Source organism: Capricornis sumatraensis, chromosome X (assembly GCF_032405125.1).
Source record: "Capricornis sumatraensis isolate serow.1 chromosome X, serow.2, whole genome shotgun sequence".
Lineage (NCBI taxonomy): Eukaryota > Metazoa > Chordata > Mammalia > Artiodactyla > Bovidae > Capricornis > Capricornis sumatraensis.
This window is the reverse complement of record NC_091092.1, coordinates 88,353,182-88,376,646: the sequence shown is the minus strand read 5'-3', so window position 1 is coordinate 88,376,646 and position 23,465 is coordinate 88,353,182. Positions and strand designations below refer to the sequence as shown.

The window sequence follows — 23,465 nt, the reverse complement described above, 5'->3', positions numbered from 1 at the left end:
AAGCAGCTGGGCCAAAGCAGAAACGACACTCAGTTGTGGATGTGTCTGGTGGTGAAATTAGTCCTATGCTGTAACAAACAATGTTGCAAAGAAATCTGGAACGTTAGGTCCAGGAATCTGGAACGTTAGGTCCAGGAATCAAGGCAAACTGCACGTGGTCAAGCAGGAGATGCACTATGGCTGATTCATGTTGATGTTTTATAGAAAGCAATGTAAAACTGTAAAGCAATCATCCTTCAACTAAAAATAAATTATTTTTTTTTTTAAAAAGAAGGCAGGAGATGCAAAATTGGTCTTGGACATCTTAGGAATCAGTGAACAAAAATGGATGAGAATGGGTGAATTTAATTCAGATGACCATTATATCTACTACTATGGGCAAAAATCTCTTAGAAACAATGCAGTAGACTTCATAGTCAACGAAAGTTTCCAAAATACAGTACTTGGGTCAACTTCAAAAATGACAAAATGATCTCAGTTTGTTTCCAAGGCAAACCATTCAACATCATAGTAGTAGTAGTAGCAGCAGCAGCAGCAGCAGTGTTAATCACTCAGTCAGGTTCAACTCTTTGTGACCCTATTGACTGTAGCCTGCCAGGCTCCTCTGTCCATGGAATTCTCCAGGCAAGGATACTGGAGTGTGTTACCATTCCTTTCTCCAGGGGATCTTCCCTACCCAGGGATCAAACCCTGGTCTCCCACATTGTGGGCAGATTCTTTACCATCTGAACCACAGGGAAGACCAACATAGTAATCCAAGTCTATGTCCCAACCACTAATGCCAAAGAAGCTCAAGTTGACTGGTTCTGTGAAGATCTACAACACCTTCTAGAACTAACACCAAAAAGATGTCCTTTTCATCATAAAGGATTAGAATGCAAAAGTCAAGAGATATTGGAATAACAAGCAAGTTATTTGTACTTGGAGTACAAAGTGAAGCAGGGCAAAACCTAACAGAGTTTTGTCAAGAGAATATGATGGTCACAGCAAACACTTTTCCAACAACACGAGAAATGACTCTTTACATGGATATCACCAGATGCTCAATAACGAAACCAGAATGATTATGTCTTTGCAGTTAAAAATGGAGAAGCTCTATACAGTCAGCAAAAAATAAGACTTAGAGCTGACTGTGGCTCAGTTCATGAGCTCCTCAGTGCAAACTTCAGGCTTAAATTGAAGAAAATAGGGACAACCACTGAGCCATTCAAGTACGACCTAAATCAAATCCCTCATGATTTATACAGTGGAAGTGAGGTGGCAAATAGATTCAAGAAAATAGTTCTGATAGATAGAGTGGCTGAAGAACTGTGGATGGAGGTTCATAACACTGTACAGGAGGCAGTGACCAAAACCATACCAAAGAAAAAGAAATGCAAGAAGGCAAAGTGGTATTCTGAGGAAACTTTACAAATAACTGAGGAAAGAAGAAAAGCAAAAGGCAAGGGAGAATGTGCAAAATATACTCAACTGAATGCAAAGTTCTACAAGGAGAGAGAAGAAGCCTTTCTTAAATGAACAATCCAAAGAAACAGAGGGAAACAAATAGAATGGGAAAGACTAGACAGAGATTTATCCAAGAAAAATGGAGATATCAAGGGACCATTTCCTGCAAGGATGGGCACTAAAAGGACAGAAATGGTAAGAATCTAACAGAAACAGAAGAGATTAAGATGAGGTGGCAAGAATACACAGAAGAACTATGTACGAAAAGTCTTAATGACCTGGATAAACACGATGGTATGGTCACTCACCTAAAGCTGGACTTCCTGGAGTATGTAGTCAACTGGGCCTTAACAAGCATTACTAGGAACAAAGCTAGTGGAAGTGAGAGAATTCCAGCTGAGCTACTGAAATCCTGAAAGATGACGCTGTTAAAGTGCTGCCCTCACTATGTCAGCAAATTTAGAAAACTCAGCAGTGGCCAAAGGACTGGAAAAAGTCAGTTTTCATTCCAATCCCAAAGAAGGGCAATGCCAAAGAATGTTCAAACTATCATACAATTGCACTCACTTCACATGCTACCAAGTTATGCTCATCAAAGTAGGCTTTAATAGTATGCGAATCTAGAACTTCCAGATGTACAAGCTGGTTTTAGAAAAGGTAGAGGAACCAGACATCAAATTGCTGATATTCACTCGATCATAGAGAAAGGAAGGAAATTCCAGAAAAAAAAGACATCTATTTCTGCTTTATTGACTATATTAAAGCCTTTGACTGTGTGGATCACAGCAAACTGGAAAATTCTCAAAACTGAGAGAATTGTACCATCTTCCTTGTCTCCTGAGAAGCCTGTATGCAGATCAAGAAGTAACAGTTAGAACCTTACATGGAACAACTGACTGATTCAAAATTGGGAAAGGAATATGACAAGGCTGTATATTATCACCTTGCTTACCTAAGTTGTATGCAGTGCACATCATGGGAAACACAGGCTGGAGTCAAGATGGCTGGGAGAAATATCAACAACTTCAGATATGCAGATGATACCACTTTAATGGTAGAAAGTGAAGAGGAACTAAAGAGCCTCTTGATGAGGGTGAAAGAGGAGAGTAAAAAAGCTGGCTTGAAACTCAACATAAAAAAAAAAAAAACAAAAAACAAAAAACTAAGATCGTGGTATCCAGTTCCATGTTTCCATGGCAAATATGAGGGAAAAGTGGAGACAGTGACAGTTTTTCTTTTCTTGGGCTCCATAATCACTGCAAATGGTGACTGGAGCCATGAAATTAAAAGACGCTTGATCCTTGGAAGAAAAGCTATGACAAATCTAGGCAGCATATTAAAAAGCAGAGATATCACTTTGCCAGCAATGGTCCATATAGTCAAAGATATTGTTTTTCCAGTAGTTTTGTATGGATGTGAGAGTTGGACCATAAAGAAGGCTGAGAGCCGAAGAATTGATGCTTTTGAATTGTGGTGCTGGAGAAGACTCTTGGGAGTTTCTTAAACTGCAAGGAGATCAAACCAGTCAATCCTAAAGGAAATCAACCCTGAATATTCACTGGAGGGACTGATGCTGAAGCTGAAGTTCCAATACTTTGGCCACCTGATGTGAAGAGCCGACTCATTGGAAATGACCCTGATGTTGGGAAAGATCGAAGGCAAAAGGAGAAAGAGTGGCAGAGGATCAGATGGCTGAAGAGCATCACCAACTCAATGGTCACGTGTTTCAGCAAACTCTGGGAGATGCTGAAGGACAGGGAAGCCCGGCTTGCTGCATGTGTTCATGGGGTTGCAAAGGGCCGGACACAACTTAGTGACTAAGCAATAAATGTGTGTATCTATATCTATATATACAGGACATCTTTACCCATTCATCTGTCAAAGGATATTTAGGTTGCTTCCATGTGTGACTATTGTAGATACTTGGTGCTATGAACATAAAGGTGCATGTATCTGTTTGAATTAATAGTTTTCTTCTTTTCTGGATAGATACCTGAGATTTGGGTTGCTGAATCATATGGCGACTCTATTTTTAGTGTTTTAAGGAAAATCCTTAGTGTTCTGCACAGTGACTGCACCAATTTACATTCCTACCAACAGTGTAGGAGGGTTCCCTTTTCTCCACAATTTCTCTACCATTTATTATTTGTAAACATTTTGATGAAGGCCATTCTGGCTGGTATATATTTATACACTTCTTTAACATTCCATCTTTCTTCTTTCCATTCTGAAGCTGTAAGTTTTCTCTAGTTATATCCTTCCTTTGTGTTTGGAGAGCTTCCTTAAACCATTTTTCTAGGGATATATTTGTAATTGACTAATTATTGTAACTTTCCTTGTTTTGAGTATGTCTTTTCTTTCCCCTCATTCCTAAAGGAATGTATCTCCATATGTAAAATTTAAGGTTATGAATTCTTTTCTAAAGAACTCAATAAATATTGGTCAAGGACACAATCTCTTAGGTACAAGATGAATAATTTATGGTAATCTAATGTACAGCATTGTGATTGGATTTAATAATACTTGGCATTGCAAGGAAGAGTTTGTATGTGCTGTCACCACAAAAAAAGGTCATTATATGAGGTGATGGGTATGTTAATTAATTTGATTGTGTTTATCATTTCTTTATGTATATGTCAATCAATCATCACATTGTACAACCTCCAAAACAAACAGGACTGGGAAAAATGACATACCACTTCCTTATGTCCTCCATGGTTTGAGACAAAAAAAAATCTACTAAAATCTGTTTCCCTCTCTAAATAACATATCATTTCTGAGTGTTTCATTTCTTGATTATTTTCTTGGTCTTGAGCTTTCAGTAATTCAAAGTGTTGAAAAAGAATATTTTGAGTTTATCCAATTTTGAATTCTCTCATTTCCCGGAGCCTATAGTTTTTTGATTTTTCATTTCTTTTCCTTAAATTTGGGAAGTTTTCAGACACTATTTTTAAAACAAATCTTTTAAAGAAAATGACATTTTATGTCTTAAATAATATCTGTTTGGAGACCCCCAAGATAACTGAAAGTACTGCAACATGGTAGCAATGTGCTTATTAAAAATAAACTTTACATTTTGCAACAGTTTTTAGATTTTTAGAATTACTATAAACAGTGACAATTCTCATATTATTATCATTTTATGTTAATATGGTACATTTATCACATTAATATACTAATATTGATAATAATCATTAAACAAAGCCTATGCTTTATTCATACTCTCTTAGCTTTTCTCTAATGTCCTTTTCTCTAATGTCCAGGATCCCATCCAGGATACTGACTCACATTTAGTAGTCATGACTTCTTAGGATTCTTGTGGTTATGACAGTTATGTAGATGTGATTTTTTAATGCTCCTGACAATCTGAAAATAATATAGCTATTTCCAAGTTCTCTTGCTTACTGTTAGAATAATATGATTTTTCCCATCGCTTTACCCTATCAGAAACAGTTAATATAAAATGGATTAATATAAAATGAGGACATACATATATCTGGGCTGATCCATGTGGATGTATGTTAGAAACCAACACAATATTGTAATTATCTTTCAATTGAAAATAAAAAAAAAATTTAAATATGTTCCTGTTGACAATACTTACTTGTAAATTTATAAAATCCACTATGACATTTATTTGGAATTTATAGACCATTCAGAAAATGATTATTGAAATAGTTGCATTAAAATCAGTTATGTTTGTAGATGCTTTCTATCCATTATGATAAGCTTCTTTTCCTGCCTTCTACAATTGTAACAGAATGTTTTATAATAAGCCAATTCATTTCTCAGGCTTCTTTGGTGGATCAGACGCAGGTTGGATGCCTAGCTTGGAGAGATCCCCTTGAGAAGAAACTGCAATCCACTCCAGTATTCTTACTTGGGAAATCCCCTGGGCAGAGGAGCCTGGTGGGCTACAGTCCATGGGATCACATAGAGTCAAACACAGCTGAGCAACTAAGCATGTACTATCTATGGAGCCCTTGCTGTGTACTGGTCACCCTGCCTGGGTTCTGTCAATATTATGCAGAGACAGACTTATATTCTGCTTCCAATGACTCCATCTGGCCCTTGGGAGACACTTCTGACTCCTAATCAAAAAGTGCTAAGGATTTTAAAATATTTTTATTGTGGTAAATTTATACATAGCATGACATTCCTCTTTTAACAATTTCAAGTGTACAATTCAATGGGATTAATTAGGTTCACAATATTGTAGAACTGTCACCACTCTTTTCAAAATTTTTCATTCCTTTGCAAACATCTGTTCACACTAAACCCTACCACCCAGTCCACGGTATCCTCTAACCTACTTTCAACTGTCTCTATGAATTTGCCTATTCTATACTTTTCATATCTGTGGAATCATACATTTGTCCTTTGTGTCTGGTTTACTTGATTCAACATATGTTTTCAAGATTAACCATCTTGTAGCATGCATCTAGAAGACACACAAGCATAGAAATAACAAGGTTTCCATGCTCTTTTGGGTTGATAAGAAAAATTTAGAAGCAGCCTTTGCTAGCCCACTGTAGGCATGTGCATAATTCACTGTATGTCTTTCCAGCCACATCTCCAATATTTTAGGGGAATATTGCATTTCCCCTCCTTCTGACAAGCCTGCCAAGTAATGGATGTGATGTTTCAACAAATGAGTGAGTGAGAATGTCCTGAATCCTACCAGAGAGAAGAGAATTAAAAAGGCTTTTCATTACAGACCATTTATTTTCTACACAGAATTAAATTAAGTGAAATAAGAAATTATCCACACTGATTTCTCAGACCTCTAATAGTAGCTTTCTTTTCTCAGTGGGTGAAATACTTTAAGATTCAGTTCAGTTCAGTTCAGTTCAGTCGCTCAGTCGTGTCCGACTCTTTGCAACCCCATTAATCGCAGCATGCCAGGCCTTCGTGTCCATCACCAACTCCCGGAGTTCACTCAGACTCATGTCCATCGAGTCAGTGATGCCATCCAGCCATCTCATCCTCTGTCATCCCATTCTCCTCCTGCCCCCAATCCCTCCCAGCATGAGAGTCTTTTCCAATGAGTCAACACTTTGCATGAGGTGGCCAAAGTAATGGAGTTTCAGCTTTAGCATCATTCCTTCCAAAGAAATCCCAGGGTTGATCTCCTTCAGAATGGACTGGTTGGATCTCCTTGCAGTCCAAGGGACTCTCAAGAGTCTTCTCCAACACCACAGTTCAAAAGCATCAATTCTTTGGCGCTCTGCCTTCTTCACAGTCCAACTCTCACATCCATACATGACCACTGGAAAAACCATAGCCTTGACTAGACAGACCTTAGTTGGCAAAGTAATGTCTCTGCTTTTCAATATGCTATCTAGGTTGGTCATAACCTTTCTTCCAAGGAATAAGCGTCTTTTAATTTCATGGTTGCAGTCACCATCTGCAGTGATTTTGGAGCCCCCAAAAATAAAGTCTGACACTGTTTTCACTGTTTCCCCATCTATTTCCCATGAAGTGACGGGACCAGATGCCATGATCTTCGTTTTCTGAATGTTGAGCTTTAAGCCAACTTTTTCACTCTCCTCTTTCACTTTCATCAAGAGGCTTTTTAGTTCCTCTTCACTTTCTGCCATAAGGGTGGTGTCATCTGCATATCTGAGGTTATTGATATTTCTCCTGGCAATCTTGATTCCAGCTTGGGTTTCTTCCAGTCCAGCATTTCTCATGATGTACTCTGCGTATAAGTTGAATAAGCAGAGTGACAATATACAGCCTTGACGTACTCCTTTTCCTATTTGGAACCAGTTTGTTGTTCCATGTCCAGTTCTAACTGTTGCTTCCTGACCTGCATATAGGTTTCTCAAGAAGCAGGTTAGGTGGTCTGGTATTCCCATCTCTTTCAGAATTTTCCACAGTTTATTGTGATCCACACAGTCAAAGGCTTTGGCATAGTCAATAAAGCAGAAATAGATATTTTTCTGGAACTCTCTTGCTTTTTCCATGATCCAGCGGATGTTGGCAATTTGATCTCTGGTTCTTCTGCCTTTTCTAAAACCAGCTTGAACATCAGGGAGTTCATGGTTCATGAGCAGCGCAATTGTACACTCCCTTCCAAACCTCATCAAAGAAGCTCAGCCATCTCAGGTGAGAAAGACAGAAAAAAAAAAAAAAACAGATATATCTAGGCTCAATCTATGTAGAAACAAACTGTTCACCATTTCTCTCCCTTCAGGTCACTCTTTTCTGATAGAAACCCAACATGATTGACAGTAATAGCAACAATCTACTACTTCTCCTTTCTCACTTCGGTATCTGAAGACTTTGCTTCTTTTATTGCATAAGGAACAACATGGAACATGCTTGGAACAACAACATGCATGAAACAATTAATATCAACAAGATATTAATTCTGGCATTGGGTCAAATATGTCAGGGGAACAAAGCTGACACGATAAAGAACCACTCTGCCTCTGTGAGTGGCAATCGTTTACTGTCATGAAATGGCATTATGAGGCACAAGAAAGGTTTATAGGAACTATACTTGCTGTTATGGCAGAAGCCTGCTGGACTCAGCAGATGCTCATGGGATAAATATACATCAAGGTCATTCCTTGTGAACATTTACCAGACCTGCTGTCTATGTGATCAGCTTGGCAGCACCTCTACCTATGGTCAGTACATCAAGCTTCACACATCCTGAGTTAGGCCCTAAAGTCCTTTCTTAGCCCATAACTGAGTTCCTATGTTTACAGTTTTCACTTGTGACCTTGTGTGCAGAATGACGAATGTGGGACAGGAGCAGTTGTGAGCCACTAGGTGAGCCCTAACTGCAAACATCATCTACCATCACAGTAGGGCCGGAACCAAAGTAGGCCCCCTTCCTGAACTGGAATATGCCCAGCACAGTGCTGAGCAAACAGTGGACTTCATTCCCTTGCCCTGTCAGTATTTCCCACAGTGATTTTGCTGAGCCAGGGGGTGGCTGTTAGAACCCCTGGCAGAGGTGCAGAGTAATGTGTGGTGGAGCCACCAATCAGAACCCCAACAAGACACCTTTCCCTTCCTCTAGGAAGCTCTGGTCCCTCATCAAAACAAGGAGATAATGCCGCATCCCTCCTTTGCACAATTGTTGTGAGGACTGAACAATACAGCAGGTGTGAAAGTGCTTGGACAGTGTATGTGACTCAATCCTGTGAATGTATTCCCTTCAGTGCATATTTATTCCTTACCCTTGACTTGATTTTCGGCTCTAGGAGCTCTGCTTTTCCTTTCTCACTAGATTTGTTCATTTCTTACCCTCAGGATTTCCTGCCAATGCTCTGTGGTAGGAAAAACTAATTTTGGTCAAAGCAGTAACATGTTTGGTCCCCAGGTGGGACTTGGGGTTTCTCCAATCCAGTCATGGCTACACCAAGTCTCTTTGTCAAGTGATGATTTTTCAGCCTCCTCTATAGCTAAAGGTGACTCTGTGATCAAGTCCTGCCCAGTGAGATGTATGGAGAATGTGTTGGGGACTTCTCTGGTTTTTGCCTTTTTTATTGAGAAGGCCAGATGTGGCACAGGAAGGTAGTGGTACTTGGAATGCAATAGAGATGCCTGGAGCTCTTGCAAAGAAAGCTGTGTGACTGCATGAGGTTGTCACCTTAACCTGAAAAAAAAAACAGTGCAGCAGGGAAATGGAAGCCATGGAGACCTGTGATGTCCTGGAGCAGATGAATCAGAAAATGGGTGCTTCCTGACTTCTCATAGCAAACAAAAACAAAAAGGAACAAACAAATGTCCAAAAAACAAATAAGAAAAAAGTAAGGCCTTATTTATTTACCTTTAATTCTGAACCTTCACTTATATTCACTTGAAGTTAACTTTTACAAATTCTAATACTGGCTCTATATCCAGAAATTCTTATTTCATTAGTCTATTTTGTAGATTTGGATATTTTAAACAACTGTCTATTATAGATATTTTCAAACCAACACACAACAGGTTAACTATTATAATGTACTCCCATGTAAGTCCACCCAACTTCAAGTGTAATTCTTGGTCAATTTTACTTCAGGTAAACCTATTAATTTCCCCATCCCTCTAGGTTTTCTTCAGACAAATCTTAAACATTTTATCAGTCAATCCACAGATATTTCATAATATAGCTCTTAAAGATAAAGACAACTTTAGTGACAAAATGCATGCCATTATCATGCCTGAAGTGTTAAAGTGTTAGTCACTCAGTCATGGCCTATTTTTTGTGACCCCGTGGACTGTGGCCCACCAGGCTCCTCTGTCCATGGGGTTCTCCAGGGGAGAATACTGGAATAGGTAACCACTCCTTTCTCCAGCAGATCTTCCCAACCTGGGAATGAACATCGGTCTCCTTCATTGCAGGTTGATTCTTTACAGTCTGAGCCACCAGGGAAGCCCATTATCATGCCTAGACAAGAGTTAATGGCCACTTAGTATCTTCAGTATTCACAGTAAAGTTTCCCTTGTGTGCTCTACTCAGTTGTGTTGACTCGTTGTGACCTTATGGACTGTAGCTTGCCAGGTTCCTGTCCATGGGATTCTCCATGGAATAATATTGGAGTGGGTTGTCATGCCCTTCTCCAGGAGATCTTCTGATTGCGGGTGGATTCCTTCCCCACTGAGCCACATGGGAAGCCCAAAGTTTCCCTTGCGTGGTGGTGTGTGTGCCTGTTCAGTCATGTCCGACTGTCTGCGACCCTATGGACTGCATCCTGCCAGGCTTTGTCCATGGGATTCTCCAGGCAAGACTATTGGAGTGGGTTGCCATTTCCTCTTCCAGAGGATCTTTCTGACCCAGGGATTGAACATGCATCTTCTTTACTCTCTCATAAATGTTAACGTTTTCACCAATTCTGGATCCCATTTAGTCTCAGGCACTGCAGTTTTTCAATATGCCTACTAGTTCTCTGTAAAATTCCCCTTCTCTTGCTCTCTCTGTTTCTCATGAGAAATGAATCCTTTGCTCTACAGAGTCATTCACATGCAGCATTTTGCTGATTTCATCTCATTGGCATCATTTAATACACTCCTATGTCCCCAGCTTTTCCTGCAAATTGGAGTTTAGACCTTGTCTTCTGGTTCAGTCTTCTAATTTGGCAAGAATGGCTCAGAGGCAGTGTGGCATTCATCCCCTGGGAGGGGAATACTGTATGGTTGTCCCTATTTTTGTAGAGCAAGCAGATACTGGTGCTCATTGCCTACAGTGCTTGTGTCATTTGAGGTTGAAAATGGAGGTCTTTTCATTCTATCTATGCTTCTTCATTTATTAGATGAAATTCTTCTCTGATGAGACACTTCCCTCATCCACTGTTTGGTAACCAGTGTTATAGTTCATGTGCCACACACAGGATAACGGTTTCATTATTTGCCTCTGCTTACCCAATTTCCAAATAATGAATCTATTTCCTAGTATTTAATCACAGCGACCATGAGGTCTTCGTTCCTTTAGAGCCACTATGAACACCATATTTAATCACAGCTGGTGTGTTTTAATCCATTTTAGTTGTTAGTCTTATTGGCACTCAACTTGTCCCTACATTGTCCCTACATGATGCAGATTCATAGTGTGAATCTGCCCACACAGGGGCAAGTGCAAAGCCAGCGCTCAGTTAGTGTGGGTTGCAGTACGTCAAAGAACTGAGTGAAGTGTATTGACATCATGCTTGACTGTTTTATTACAACATTATATTACTGTGCTCATCCCTCCACCAGATGTTTAAAACTGGCATTATCCCCTTGGCTGTCTTGGGTGTGATGCATACTACATTTGGAGACTGAAGAATGAAGACACCCTCTCCTTCATATTTCCCATATTAAGTCTGTGTGAATTTGTATGAAAACAACTGCTTGATAGTTTAACCTCTTTTGTGATTACATTCTCACCTATGACTGGAAACATTGGATAGAGTATGGTGTTGACATTGCAGTCATTAAGGATTACCTTAGTATTGAGATAACATTTCCCCCCATTTAACTTCAAAATTAGGCTATTTTCTTCCTGTTTACACACGTTTGGGTATCAGGCATTTCATCCATGATGTCCCACAATTTACCATATTGGTGTTTAGTAATGATGATGTTACTGAAGTGTCTTACAATTCCAGCCCCTGTGGATCTTTATACTCACCATGACGTTTGCCTCTAGCGCCTCAGAGTGTATGTGTGGGTGTGGGTTCATCTCCACTCATCATATAAGGAAAATGAGGCACAGAGTGGTTAAGGATATCAAACAAAGAAAATAGTTTTAAATGGCAGGCCTTTTATTTGAACCCCAATCTTTTGGTACTTGTATTAGTCAATGTCTGGTTGCTGTTAGCAGAAAGCATTCTATGTTAATTAGCACAGGGATTAATTTCAGGAGTTGTTGCTACTGCTAAATCGCTTCAGTCGTGTCCGACTCTGTGTGACCCCATAAACGGCAGCCCACTAGGCTCCTCTGTCTCTGGGATTCTCCAGGCAAGAATACTTGAGTGGGGTGCCATTGCCTTCTCCAATGCATGAAAGTGAAAAGCGAAAGTGAAGTCGCTCAGTCGTGCCCGACTCTTAGCGACCCCATGGACTACAGCCTACCAGGCTCCTCCGTCCATGGGACTTTCCAGGCAAGAGTACTGGAGTGGGGTGCCATTGCCTTCTCTGACTTCAGGAGTTAGGAGCATATAAATACTGTCTTTCTAGGGCCTGGAGATACAGGTTTATTCATGGCCTCTCAGAATGATTATTATACTCATTCAGCAAAGTTGGTCCCCAAGGGCAGCTGCCACAGTTGAGTGGGGAATCAGGATGTTTCCAGTACATCTGTTGGCTTTAGGCATAGGCTGTCTTAATTGCTTTCCTAGAAGCAGGAAATTCCACCAGAATTGTTAGCTCTTAATTGCTTTCTTGGAAGCAGGAAATTCCACCAGAATTGTTAGCTCCCTAGCTACATTCACAACACCAGCATGCCCGTCTTACATCTCTCTACACTTAAAATGCCTCTAAAATAAATCTGATCAGTGTGCATCAGATTGACAGAAGGTAAAATGCATCTGGAATCCTACTAAGTTAAAAACTCTAGGAAATGGAGAATTAAGCTGCTGCCCAGTCTCTTCAGTATGCTGCTGCTACTGCTGCTAAGTCACTTCAGTCGTGTCCGACTCTGTGCGACCCCATAGATGTCAGCCCACCAGGCTCCCCATCCCTGGGATTCTCCAGGCAAGAACACTGGAGTGGGTTGCCATTTCCTTCTCCAATGCATGAAAGTGAAACTGAAAGTGAAGTCTTTCAGTCGTGTCCGACTCTCAGCAACCCCATGGACTGCAGCCTACCAGGCTTCTCTATCCATGGGATTTTCCAGGCAAGAGTACTGGAGTGGGGTGCCATTGCCTTCTCCACTCTTCAGTATAGAGAGGGATATTTATGAATGGAGCTTGAAGAACCAATGCTGAGAGAACCAATATAAGGCATCCAATACAGTGTTCTTAACCCTGTGCTCGCTAGTCCCTTGATATATTCCTCTTCTCCTTCCAGTGCATTTGGCACTACTATTCATAAAACCTGGGTGAAACTTAAAACTCTGTGCTCTAGGCTGCCTAATGAAGTTAGATGTACACTGGAGAAAGAGAGGAATCTCAAAGCCTGAGCATGTTATGTTTTTCAATATAAACTACTTTTGTTTAAATGGAATTCTTCAGAAAATAATTTTACATTCTCAAATCAGCCACCTCCCCTCAAAAGTCTATCCTGAATTTTCTCCCATTCCTCATTTTTTTATTTCATTCTGCCTTAACAATCTCCACAGGATTATCTCCTACTTCAGGAAGAAAACATGTTCTCATAAAAGAGCTTCACTGTAATATCCTTTCTCTCAAAAATTCACCAATATTTCCAATCTCTCCAGATAATCTAAGATGTTTCCATCTTTTCTCATTTTGTGATTTAAACCTACCTAATCTCGTGATTCCTTTTTTAGTATATAATAGATGTTACAAGCCAGTATGGCCTTATAATTGTACTGTCTGTGCTTGAACACAAAGCCCACTACTTACTAGTTATACGATCTTGGATAATTCATTCAGCTTCTTTAAACATCCATTTCTTCTCTGTAAAATATATTGATAAGATTACCTTATTCACAGAATGATAGGGAAAATGAAATAAGAAAATTCATAGAAAGTAATTGAAATACAACCTGCACCCAGGAAATACTCAACAAAAGTGAGTTATTATCAGATAAATGTAGTTCAACCATAATGTACTGGCAGACAATGTGAAGAGCTTATGAAAAAAAAATCTGTTTTCTCTAATCATATTGGTGATGGCAATACTAAGAACTCTATTAATACATGTGTAGGTGGGGTAAATCAAGTAAATAAGTATATAAGCAGTCCATCCTAAAGATAAGTCCTGGGTGTTCATTGGAAGGACTGATGCTAAAGCTGAAACTCCAGTACTTTGGCCACCTCATGTGAAGAGTTGACTCATTGGAAAAGACTCTGATGCTGGGAGGGATTGGGGGCAGGAGGACAAGGGGACAACAGAGGATGAGATGGCTGGGGTCCCAGCATCGGACATGACTGTGCGACTGAACTGAACTGAACTTTATCATTGAGAACCAGTATTTCTGGTTTGGCAGAAATATATAAAATTGGTCTGGTACATTTTGTCTTACCAGATAATAAAAAAAAAAACATGAAGGACCACTAGCATAGTCTCAAAACCACTCAGAATTCAACTTGAAGAGGCTTCCACTGGTTGCTGAAGGGCCATCTTAAATTCAGAGAGTGTAGTAAGAAAAATTGTTTCAGTTCACTTCAGTTCAGTTCAGTCGCTCAGTCGTGTCCAAATCTTTGCAACCTCAAGAATTGCAGCACGCCAGGCCTCCCTGTCCATCATCAACTCCCGGAGTTGTTCCAAACTCATGTCCATTGAGTCGGTGATGCCATCCAGTCATCTCATCCTCTGTCATCCCCTTCTCTTCCTGCCCCCAATCCCTCCCAGCATCAGGGTCTTTTCCAATGAGTCAACTCTTTGCATGAGGTGGCCAAAGTACTGGAGTTTCAGCTTTAGCATCAGTCCTTCCAATGAACACCCAGGACTTATCTTTAGGATGGACTGCTTAGACCTCTTTGCAGTCCAAGGGACTCTCAAGAGTCTCCAACACCACAGTTCAAAAGCATCAATTCTTCACCGCTCTGCTTTCTTCACAGTCCAATCTCACATCCATACATGACCACTGGAAAAACCATAGCCTTGACTAGACAGACCTTTGCTGGCAAAGTAATATCTCTGCTTTTTAATATGCTATATAAGTTGGTCATAACTTTCCTTCCAAGGAGTAAGCGTCTTTTAATTTCATGGCTGCAATCACTATCTGCAGTGATTTTGGAGCCCCCCAAAATAAAGTCTAACACTGTTTCCACTGTTTCCCCATCTATTTCCCATGAAGTGATGGGACCGGATGCCATGATCTTCATTTTCTGAATGTTGAGCTTTAAGCCAATTTTTTCACTCTCCTCTTTCACTTTCATCAAGAAGCTATTTACTTCCTCTTCACTTTCTGCCATAAGGGTGGTGTCACTACATATCTGAGGTTATTGATATTTCTCCCGGCAATCTTGATTCCAGCTTGTGCTTCTTCCAACCCAGCGTTTCTCATGATGTACTCTGCATATAAGTTGAATAAGCAGGGTGACAACATACAGCCTTGACATACTCCTTTCCCTATTTGGAACCACTTTGTTGTTCCATGTCCAGTTTTAACTGTTGCTTCCTGACCTGCATACAGTTTTCTCAAGAAGCAGGTCAGGTGGTCTGGTACTCCCATCTATTTCAGAATTTTTCACAGTTTATTGTGATCCACAAAGGCTTTGGCATAGTCAACAAAGCAGAAAGATATGTTTTTCTGGAACTCTCTTGCTGTTTCGATGATCCAGTGAATGTTGGAAATTTGATCTCTGGTTCCTCTGCCTTGTCTAAAACCAGCTTGAACTTCTGGAAGTTCATGGTTCACGTATTGCTGAAGCCTGGCTTGGAGAATTTTGAGCATTACTTTACTAGCATGTGAGATGAGTGCAATCATGTGGTAGTTTAAGCATTCTTTGGCATTGTCTTTCTTTGGGATTGGAATGAAAACTGACCTTTTCCAGTCCTGTGGCCACTGCTGAGTTTTCCAAATTTGCTAGCATATTGAGTGCAGCACTTTCAAAGCATCATCTTTCAGGATTTGAAATAGCTCAACTGGAATTCCATCACCACCACTAGCTTTGTTCATAGTGATGCTTTCTAAGGCCCACTGACTTCACATTCCAGGATGTCTGGCTCTAGGTGAGTGATCACACCGTTGTGATTATCTGGGTCATGAAGATCTGTTTTGTACAGTTCTTCTGTGTATTCTTGCCACCTCTTCTTAATATCTTCTGCTTCTGTTAGGTCCATACCATTTCTGTCCTTTATTGAGCCCATCTTTACATGAAATATTCCCTTGGTATCTCTAATTTTCTTGAAGAGATCTCTAGTCTTTCCCATTCTATTGTTTTCCTCTATTTCTTTGCATTTCTCACTGAGGAAGGCTTTCTTATCTCTCCTTGCTCTTCTTTGGAACTCTGCATTCAGATGCTTATATCTTTCCTTTTCTCCTTTGCTTTTCACTTCTCTTCTTTTCACAGCTATTTGTAAGGCCTCCTCAGACAGCCATTTTGCTTTTGTGCATTTCTTTTCCATGGGATGGTCTTGATCCCTGTCTCCTGTACAATGTCAGGAACCTCCGTCCATAGTTCATCAGGCATTCTGTCTATCGGATCTAGTCTCTTAAATCTATTTCTCACCCACTGCATAATCATAAGGGATTTGATTTAGGTCATACCTGAATGGTCTAGCGGTTTTCCCTACTTTCTTCAGTTAACGTCTGAATTTGGCAATAAGGAGTTCATGATCTGAGCTGCAGTCAGCTCCTGGTTTTGTTTTTGCTGACTGTATAGGGCTTCTCCATCTTTGACTGCAAAGAATATAATCAATCTGATTTTGGTGTTGACCATCTGGTGATGTCCATGTGTAGAGTCTTCTCTTGTGTTGTTGGAAGAGGGTGTTTGCTATGACCAGTGCATTCGCTTGGCAAAACTCTATTAGCCTTTGCCCTGCTTCATTCTGTATTCCAAGGCCAAATTTGCCTGTTACTCCAGGTGTTTCTTGACTTCCTACTTTTGCATTCCAGTCCCCTATAATGAAAAGGACATCTTTTTTGGGTGTTAGTTCTAAAAGATCTTGTAGGTCTTCATAGAACCGTTCAACTTCAGCTTCTTCAGTGTTACTGGTTGGGACATAGGCTTGGATACTATGATATTGAGTGATTTGCCTTGGAAATGACAGAGATCATTCTGTCGTTTTTGAGATTGCATCCAAGTACTGCATTTCAGACTCTTTTGTTGACCATGATGGCTACTCCATTTCTTCTAAGAGATTCCTGCCCACAGTAGTAGATAATATGGTTATCTGAGTTAGATTCACCCATTCCAGTTCATTTTAGTTTGCTGATTCCTAGAATGTCGACATTCACTCTTGCTATCTCCTGTTGGCCTACTTCCAATTTGTCTTGATTTATGGACCTAACATTCCAGGTTCCTATGCAATATTGTTCTTTACAGCATCAGACCTTGCTTCTATCACCAGTCATATTCACCACTGGGTATTGTTTTTGCTTTGGCTCCATCCCTTCATTCTTTTTGGAGTTATTTCTCCACTGATCTCCAGTAGCATGTTTTCACCTACTGACCTGGGGAGTTCCTCTTTCAATATCCTATCATTTTGCCTTTTCATACTGTTCATGGGGTTCTCAAGGCAAGAATACTGAAGTGGTTTACCATTCCTTCTCCAGCAGACCACATTTTGTCAGAACTCTCCACCATGACCCATCCGTCTTGGGTGGCCTTACACGGCATAGCTTAGTTTCATTGAGTTAGACAAGGCTGTGGTCCATGTTATCAGATTTCTGTGTATGGTTTCAGTGTGTCTGCCCTCTGATGCCCTCTCATAACACCTACTGTCTTACTTGGGTTTCTCTTACCTTGGACGTGGGGTCTCTCTTCACAGCTGCTCCAGCGAAGCACAGCTGCTGCTCCTTACCTTGGAGGGAGGTTATCTCCTTACAGCCACCCCTTCTGACCTTGAACGTGGAGTAGCTCCTCTCGGCCCTCCTGTGCCCGCACAGCTGCCACTCCTTGGACGTGGGGTTGCTCCCAGTCATCATTAACTTTTGCTAACTGAAAAAGCAGTCACAACTTGACATTATGTGCCTCTTTATGGAAATACTCAAAATTCCTCTTCAAGTATTCTTGCTTAAAAGTTACAGCTATATCTGGTCAAGCTCACAGATTCAATTATTGATATACAGGAAATACACAGAAAAAAAGAATATTCTAAACTATACCATAGGGATACAATCACTAAAGTCAAGAATGTAGAAAACTCTACAGGTCTCATGATCTACCTTCTCTAATGAATAAATGATGTGAAAAAATGGAGGGTAGATTGGGAACCTATAGATCGAGAGACTTAAAAAAATATTCAAAAACCTAGGCAAAATTGAACTTCAGTGTTTGAGTATACATTTGTGTGATAAAACTGTATGGAAAATCATGAAGGTGATTATTATAAACGTTAGAATAGTGGTTACATTTAAGCGTGGAAGGAGTGGGTTGTCTTTGGACAGGGTAGAGAGAGGCCTTCTGGATTGACTGGCAAAGTTCTAATTGCTTATTTGAGTGGTGGTTACAAGCGTGTTTTCCTTCTAAGTCAATAAGTTATAATTTTGTGTTATGCAATTTTCTGTATTTGTGTTGTATTTTGCAATAAAATTAAGTTGAAAATGATTAATTAAGTAGTGACCAGATATTTCCTACACTTTCTTTAAAAAACAAAAAAGCCTTTGATGAGACTTCCCCCTCTGACTAATGCACTCTTTCAAAGTTCTAGGCAGATTCACCAGAGACAATTGCCCCATCACAAAGATCAAAAGTGTTTTGTTCAAGGTTAGTCTCTGTGTATATTTCTGGTCAGTGTTTCTCTCTCAGGTATATCTGCCTTCTCCTGAAAACCAAGGATGATGGTTTGTGAAGACCTCCAGTCACCATTCCTCATTTCTCCTTAAAGGTTCTAAAAGTAATTCATCCTTTGGTCTCTAACAGAGATAATACTAAATAGCAGTTATGCTAATATTCACATGATTAATACAAATCACCAAGGTAAAGGAAATGTCCCTGGTCTGTCTTGCTTCCTTGCTATTGCTAACTTTATGTGAACACAATTCCCTAAACCTTGACAAGTTCTCCCAGAGACATTTTAGTAAGTCTATTCAAGGTTCACAGAATGCCCAGGAAAGTCTTCAGCACATGGCTTCTGCACATTTACCCTCTCATTTCTTCCTATTCATGTGAATAGGTGTGCACATTCTCTTTAAGTGATAGCAAATAATTAAGTCTTTCTACCTGAGGCAAAAAGAATGAAGAGGTTTGACATCTAATAGCTTAGGAACAGCACACAGCTAGTAAAATAGTGGCAACCAGGCTGAAACCACCAAGCATCCAAGTGTGTTAGACATAGGACATTTTCTTCTACCCCTGAAATGTTCACAACAAAATTTTTGTTTTAAATCAATTACTAATTTTTATATTCTGGCTTGTTGTTGGATTTATTTAATATGACATTATCCCATACTAGCAAATTACATTTTCCCAGGATCATTTTTTCTATTTCAGTTTGATCTAAATTAAGATAATTTACAAACCAGCTCTTCTAGGCTTTGGCACAAATGTTACAAATTCTAAGAGTGAGATTCTATTGCTTAGGATCTTATGGACTTTGTCCCTCTCAGAGGTCTTAATTGGCTTAATTATGCTGATACCCACAACACCTGTAAGGTTCCAATATGACACTGATTCTTTCTTAAGATCAAACCTAGTATCAGCAGTAAGAAGGTTCTAGGCCCCCAGAATTAGAGGGAAGCCTAATTCTGTGGACCTCAAGTGTACTCCAGGGAGGTTAGTGAGGAAGGTACACCAGAATACAGTTGATTAGAAGAATACAAGAGATCTGAGTCCTGTACCTGTCTATCTGACCCACCACCACATCACAGGCTAGCCATTGTCCAGGCACCTGCACAAATGCTATAGGTTGTGCAGCTAGACTGGGACAAGGGTCTCATTGGAAACTTCTTCCAAGCAGACACAGCCCAAGTGCTTTACGTAAAAAGAGGTTATAAGCCCATCTTTACACCATGAAAGCCATCAGCCAAAGTTACAGGCTTATTTATTGGGGTGGGGTGGTGGGGGGAGGAGCGCACTGGAAAGGGTTTCAAATTAATGTCTGATCTAAGGTCACATTTCCAAGGTTCAGCTTCATCTTCCTGTATTTCAAGAGCACCCCCCTAATCACTAATTTCTTCTTTCAGTTGCTGGGTAAGCCTTTAACCCCTATCCTACCTCCATTTGTTCAATAGGAATGTTCATTTTCACTAGAATCTGAGTAGAATTGGAAATCAGGTGTGCCTGTCTAGGTTTAATCATTACATCGTGGTCAAATCGCTCTCCCGGAGCGCGCATACAAAAATGAATGGAAATTTTCAGTTTTTTTTTTGTTTTAAAAAAAGAGGCTTTTGGACCTCAGCCAGGACTAAGGATGCGGGAGGCCGAGCATACGGATGGCAGCTAGGGGTCAATCCCCGCCCGGCACCGGGTCGGCCTTGGAAGAGTCGGAAGTGGTCGGGGTTTGGGGGAGGAGATCCGCTCACACACAACAGGAGAGGCTGCGCCGCCATATCTGCTGCTGCCGCTGCAGTTGCGAATGCAGTGTCGGGACCCGGCTGCCTCCACGCCGCCGCTAAGGTTCGTGTCGCTTCCCCATCCCGACTCCCACTCTTGCCGCCTCACTCCCGGCGGCACTGCCGTCTCTTTCCTCCCATTAAACCCGTTCCCTCCCCGCATCTATCAGGGCTGAAGACGATGGACCTGGGCAGCAGCAGCAGCAGCGACTCGGCTCCCGACTGCTGGGACCAGGTGGACATGGAAGCACCGGGTTTGGCCCCGAGCGGGGACCGAGCCTCCTCGGCGTTGGCGGCGGCCGCCGCCGAGGTGCAGCATGAGCCCCTCAGCTCGGCCTTCAGCCGTCAGCTCAACATCAACGCCAAACCCTTCGTGCCTAACGTCCATGCCGCGGAGTTCGTGCCGGCCTTCCTGCGGGGCCCGAGCCAGCCGCAGACCCCCCCGAATGACGCCCCCGGATTCTATGAAACCTGTACGGGTGCGGGCAACCTTCAAGGTAAAAGGCTGGGACGGGGGGCACCTGTGGAACATTCCAAAGAGGAACAGTTATTGTGGCGTGAAGGTTCCAATTCAGCCGTTACCATGGAACTTTCAGAACCTGTTGTAGAAAATGGAGAGGTGGAGATGGTTTTAGAAGAGTCATGGGAGCACAATAAAGAAGTAAGTGAAGCCGAGCCAGGGGGTAGTTCCTTGGGAGATTCGGGGCCCCCAGAAGAAAGTGGCCAGGAAATGATGGAGAAAGAGGAAATCAGAAAATCGAAATCTATGGTCGTACCCTCAGGTGCTCCTAAAAAAGAACACGTAAATGTGGTATTCATTGGGCATGTCGATGCCGGGAAGTCAACCATTGGAGGACAGATCATGTTTTTGACAGGAATGGTTGACAAAAGAACACTTGAGAAATATGAAAGAGAAGCTAAAGAAAAAAACAGAGAAACTTGGTATTTGTCCTGGGCCTTAGATACGAACCAGGAAGAACGAGACAAGGGTAAAACAGTAGAAGTGGGTCGTGCCTATTTTGAAACAGAAAAGAAACATTTCACAATTTTAGATGCCCCTGGCCATAAGAGTTTTGTCCCAAATATGATCGGTGGTGCTTCTCAAGCTGATTTGGCTGTACTGGTAATCTCTGCCAGGAAAGGAGAGTTTGAGACTGGATTTGAAAAAGGTGGACAGACAAGAGAACATGCAATGTTGGCAAAAACGGCAGGGGTGAAATATTTGATAGTGCTTATTAATAAGATGGATGATCCCACAGTAAATTGGAGCATTGAGAGATATGAAGAATGTAAAGAAAAGCTAGTGCCCTTTTTGAAAAAAGTCGGCTTTAGTCCCAAAAAGGACATTCACTTTATGCCCTGCTCAGGGCTGACCGGGGCAAATATTAAAGAGCAATCAGATTTCTGCCCTTGGTACACTGGATTACCATTCATTCCATATTTGGATAATATGCCAAACTTCAACAGATCCATTGATGGACCAATTAGACTGCCAATTGTGGATAAGTACAAGGATATGGGCACTGTGGTCCTGGGAAAGCTGGAATCAGGATCCATTTTTAAAGGCCAGCAGCTTGTGATGATGCCAAACAAGCACAATGTGGAAGTTCTTGGAATACTTTCTGATGATGCTGAAACTGATTATGTAGCCCCAGGTGAAAACCTTAAAATCAGACTGAAGGGAATTGAAGAAGAAGAGATTCTTCCAGGATTCATACTCTGTGATCCTACTAATCTTTGCCATTCTGGACGCACATTTGATGTTCAGATAGTGATTATTGAGCACAAATCCATCATCTGCCCAGGTTATAATGCAGTGCTGCATATTCATACTTGTATTGAGGAAGTTGAGATAACAGCCTTAATCTCCTTGGTAGATAAAAAATCAGGAGAAAAGAGTAAGATACGGCCCCGCTTCGTGAAGCAAGATCAAGTGTGCATTGCCCGTTTAAGGACAGCAGGAACTATCTGCCTTGAGACATTCAAAGATTTTCCTCAGATGGGTCGTTTTACTTTAAGAGATGAGGGTAAGACCATTGCAATTGGCAAAGTTCTGAAACTGGTCCCAGAGAAGGACTAAGCAGTTTTCATGATGCCCCTATACAATACTGTGAGAATTGACTATGATAAAGTTCACCATCTTCTCTTATTTACTACACGTTGACAAACTTTTCTCCATATTTTGCAAAGAAAAATTTCACAGCAAAAATCCATGTTTTGTCAGCTCTCATGTTGAGATCTCAGTTATGTCACTGTTGAATTTACCCACAATTTCCTCCTCCTATTCCATTCTGCTTCCTTGAACAGAATCAGTAAAATCTTTGTAACTGATGTGGATGTAATTGTCTATAACAATGAAAAATTAATATATTTTTAATTTTTCATTTTCCTTTAGGATACTTAGACAACCCTTGTTCCAATCAGACCAATCAGAGTGTGTCAGTGTGTGTGTACATGTTAAAGACAACTAACATGTGAATAAAATATTCCATTTGAAACTCTTACTGGTATTTGAAGTGCTTTTAAATATTTTAAAAATTTGTCTATAATACTTCTCAGTTAGCTTTTTCACTTTCTCAAATAACTGAATACATCTTATTACCTGGGTTTTTAAAAACTGTCTTGTACTCACTGCTTTAAATGAAGAATTTACAAATAATGCACAGGTTTGTGTTAAAGGAAAGGTTTTAATTTTGATGAAAAAAATTTTAGAGCTCTTCCCAGTGAACTTTGTTTTCTGTGTTCAAGTCCAGTCAATAAAGGAGCTCTTCTGCTTCCTTACTTGGTATTTGGGGGAAAAAAAAAAAAGCTCATGCCATCTACCAAGTCCTCAAATGTTGAACATGGCCAGATTACAAATATACCTGGGAATTCAGATAGTATGTTGACTAGACTGTTATCTGTACTCCCTGGGCTTCACTGGTGGCTCAGACAGTAAAGAATCCGCCTTCAATGTGGGAGACCTGGGTTCGATCCCTGGATTGGGAAGATCCCCTGGAGGAGGGCATGGCAACCCTCTCTGGTATTCTTGCCTGGAGAATCCCCAAGGACAGAGGAGCCTGGTGGGCTACAGTCCCTAGGGGGTTCACAAAGAGTTGGACATGACTGAGCGACTAAACAGCACAGCTTCATCTTAACGCACCCCTTTGTTCTGTTCACTGAGAACCTTGTGGTGTGGGGCACAACACAATAAGGGGCATTACTGTTGAGAAGATAAATACTTGTAATAGTAAATCAGTCATTCACT

General features: G+C 40.8%; 1 protein-coding gene across 1 annotated transcript; it reads left to right on the top strand.

The window, feature by feature from the left end:
- Nucleotides 1-20,227: 20,227 nt before the first annotated feature.
- GSPT2 (G1 to S phase transition 2) lies at nt 20,228-22,646 on the top strand. The gene is made up of 2 exons (XM_068962721.1): nt 20,228-20,282; nt 20,389-22,646. The coding sequence occupies exon 2, from the start codon at nt 20,400-20,402 to the stop codon at nt 22,296-22,298; it is 1,899 nt and encodes a 632-aa protein (XP_068818822.1). The 5' UTR covers nt 20,228-20,282; nt 20,389-20,399; the 3' UTR covers nt 22,299-22,646.
- Nucleotides 22,647-23,465: the final 819 nt, after the last annotated feature.

Bases quoted from the DNA above. Each gene is read 5' to 3' on its own strand.
- GSPT2 (XM_068962721.1), top strand. From the start codon at position 20,400: ATGGACCTGGGCAGCAGCAGCAGCAGCGACTCGGCTCCCGACTGCTGG.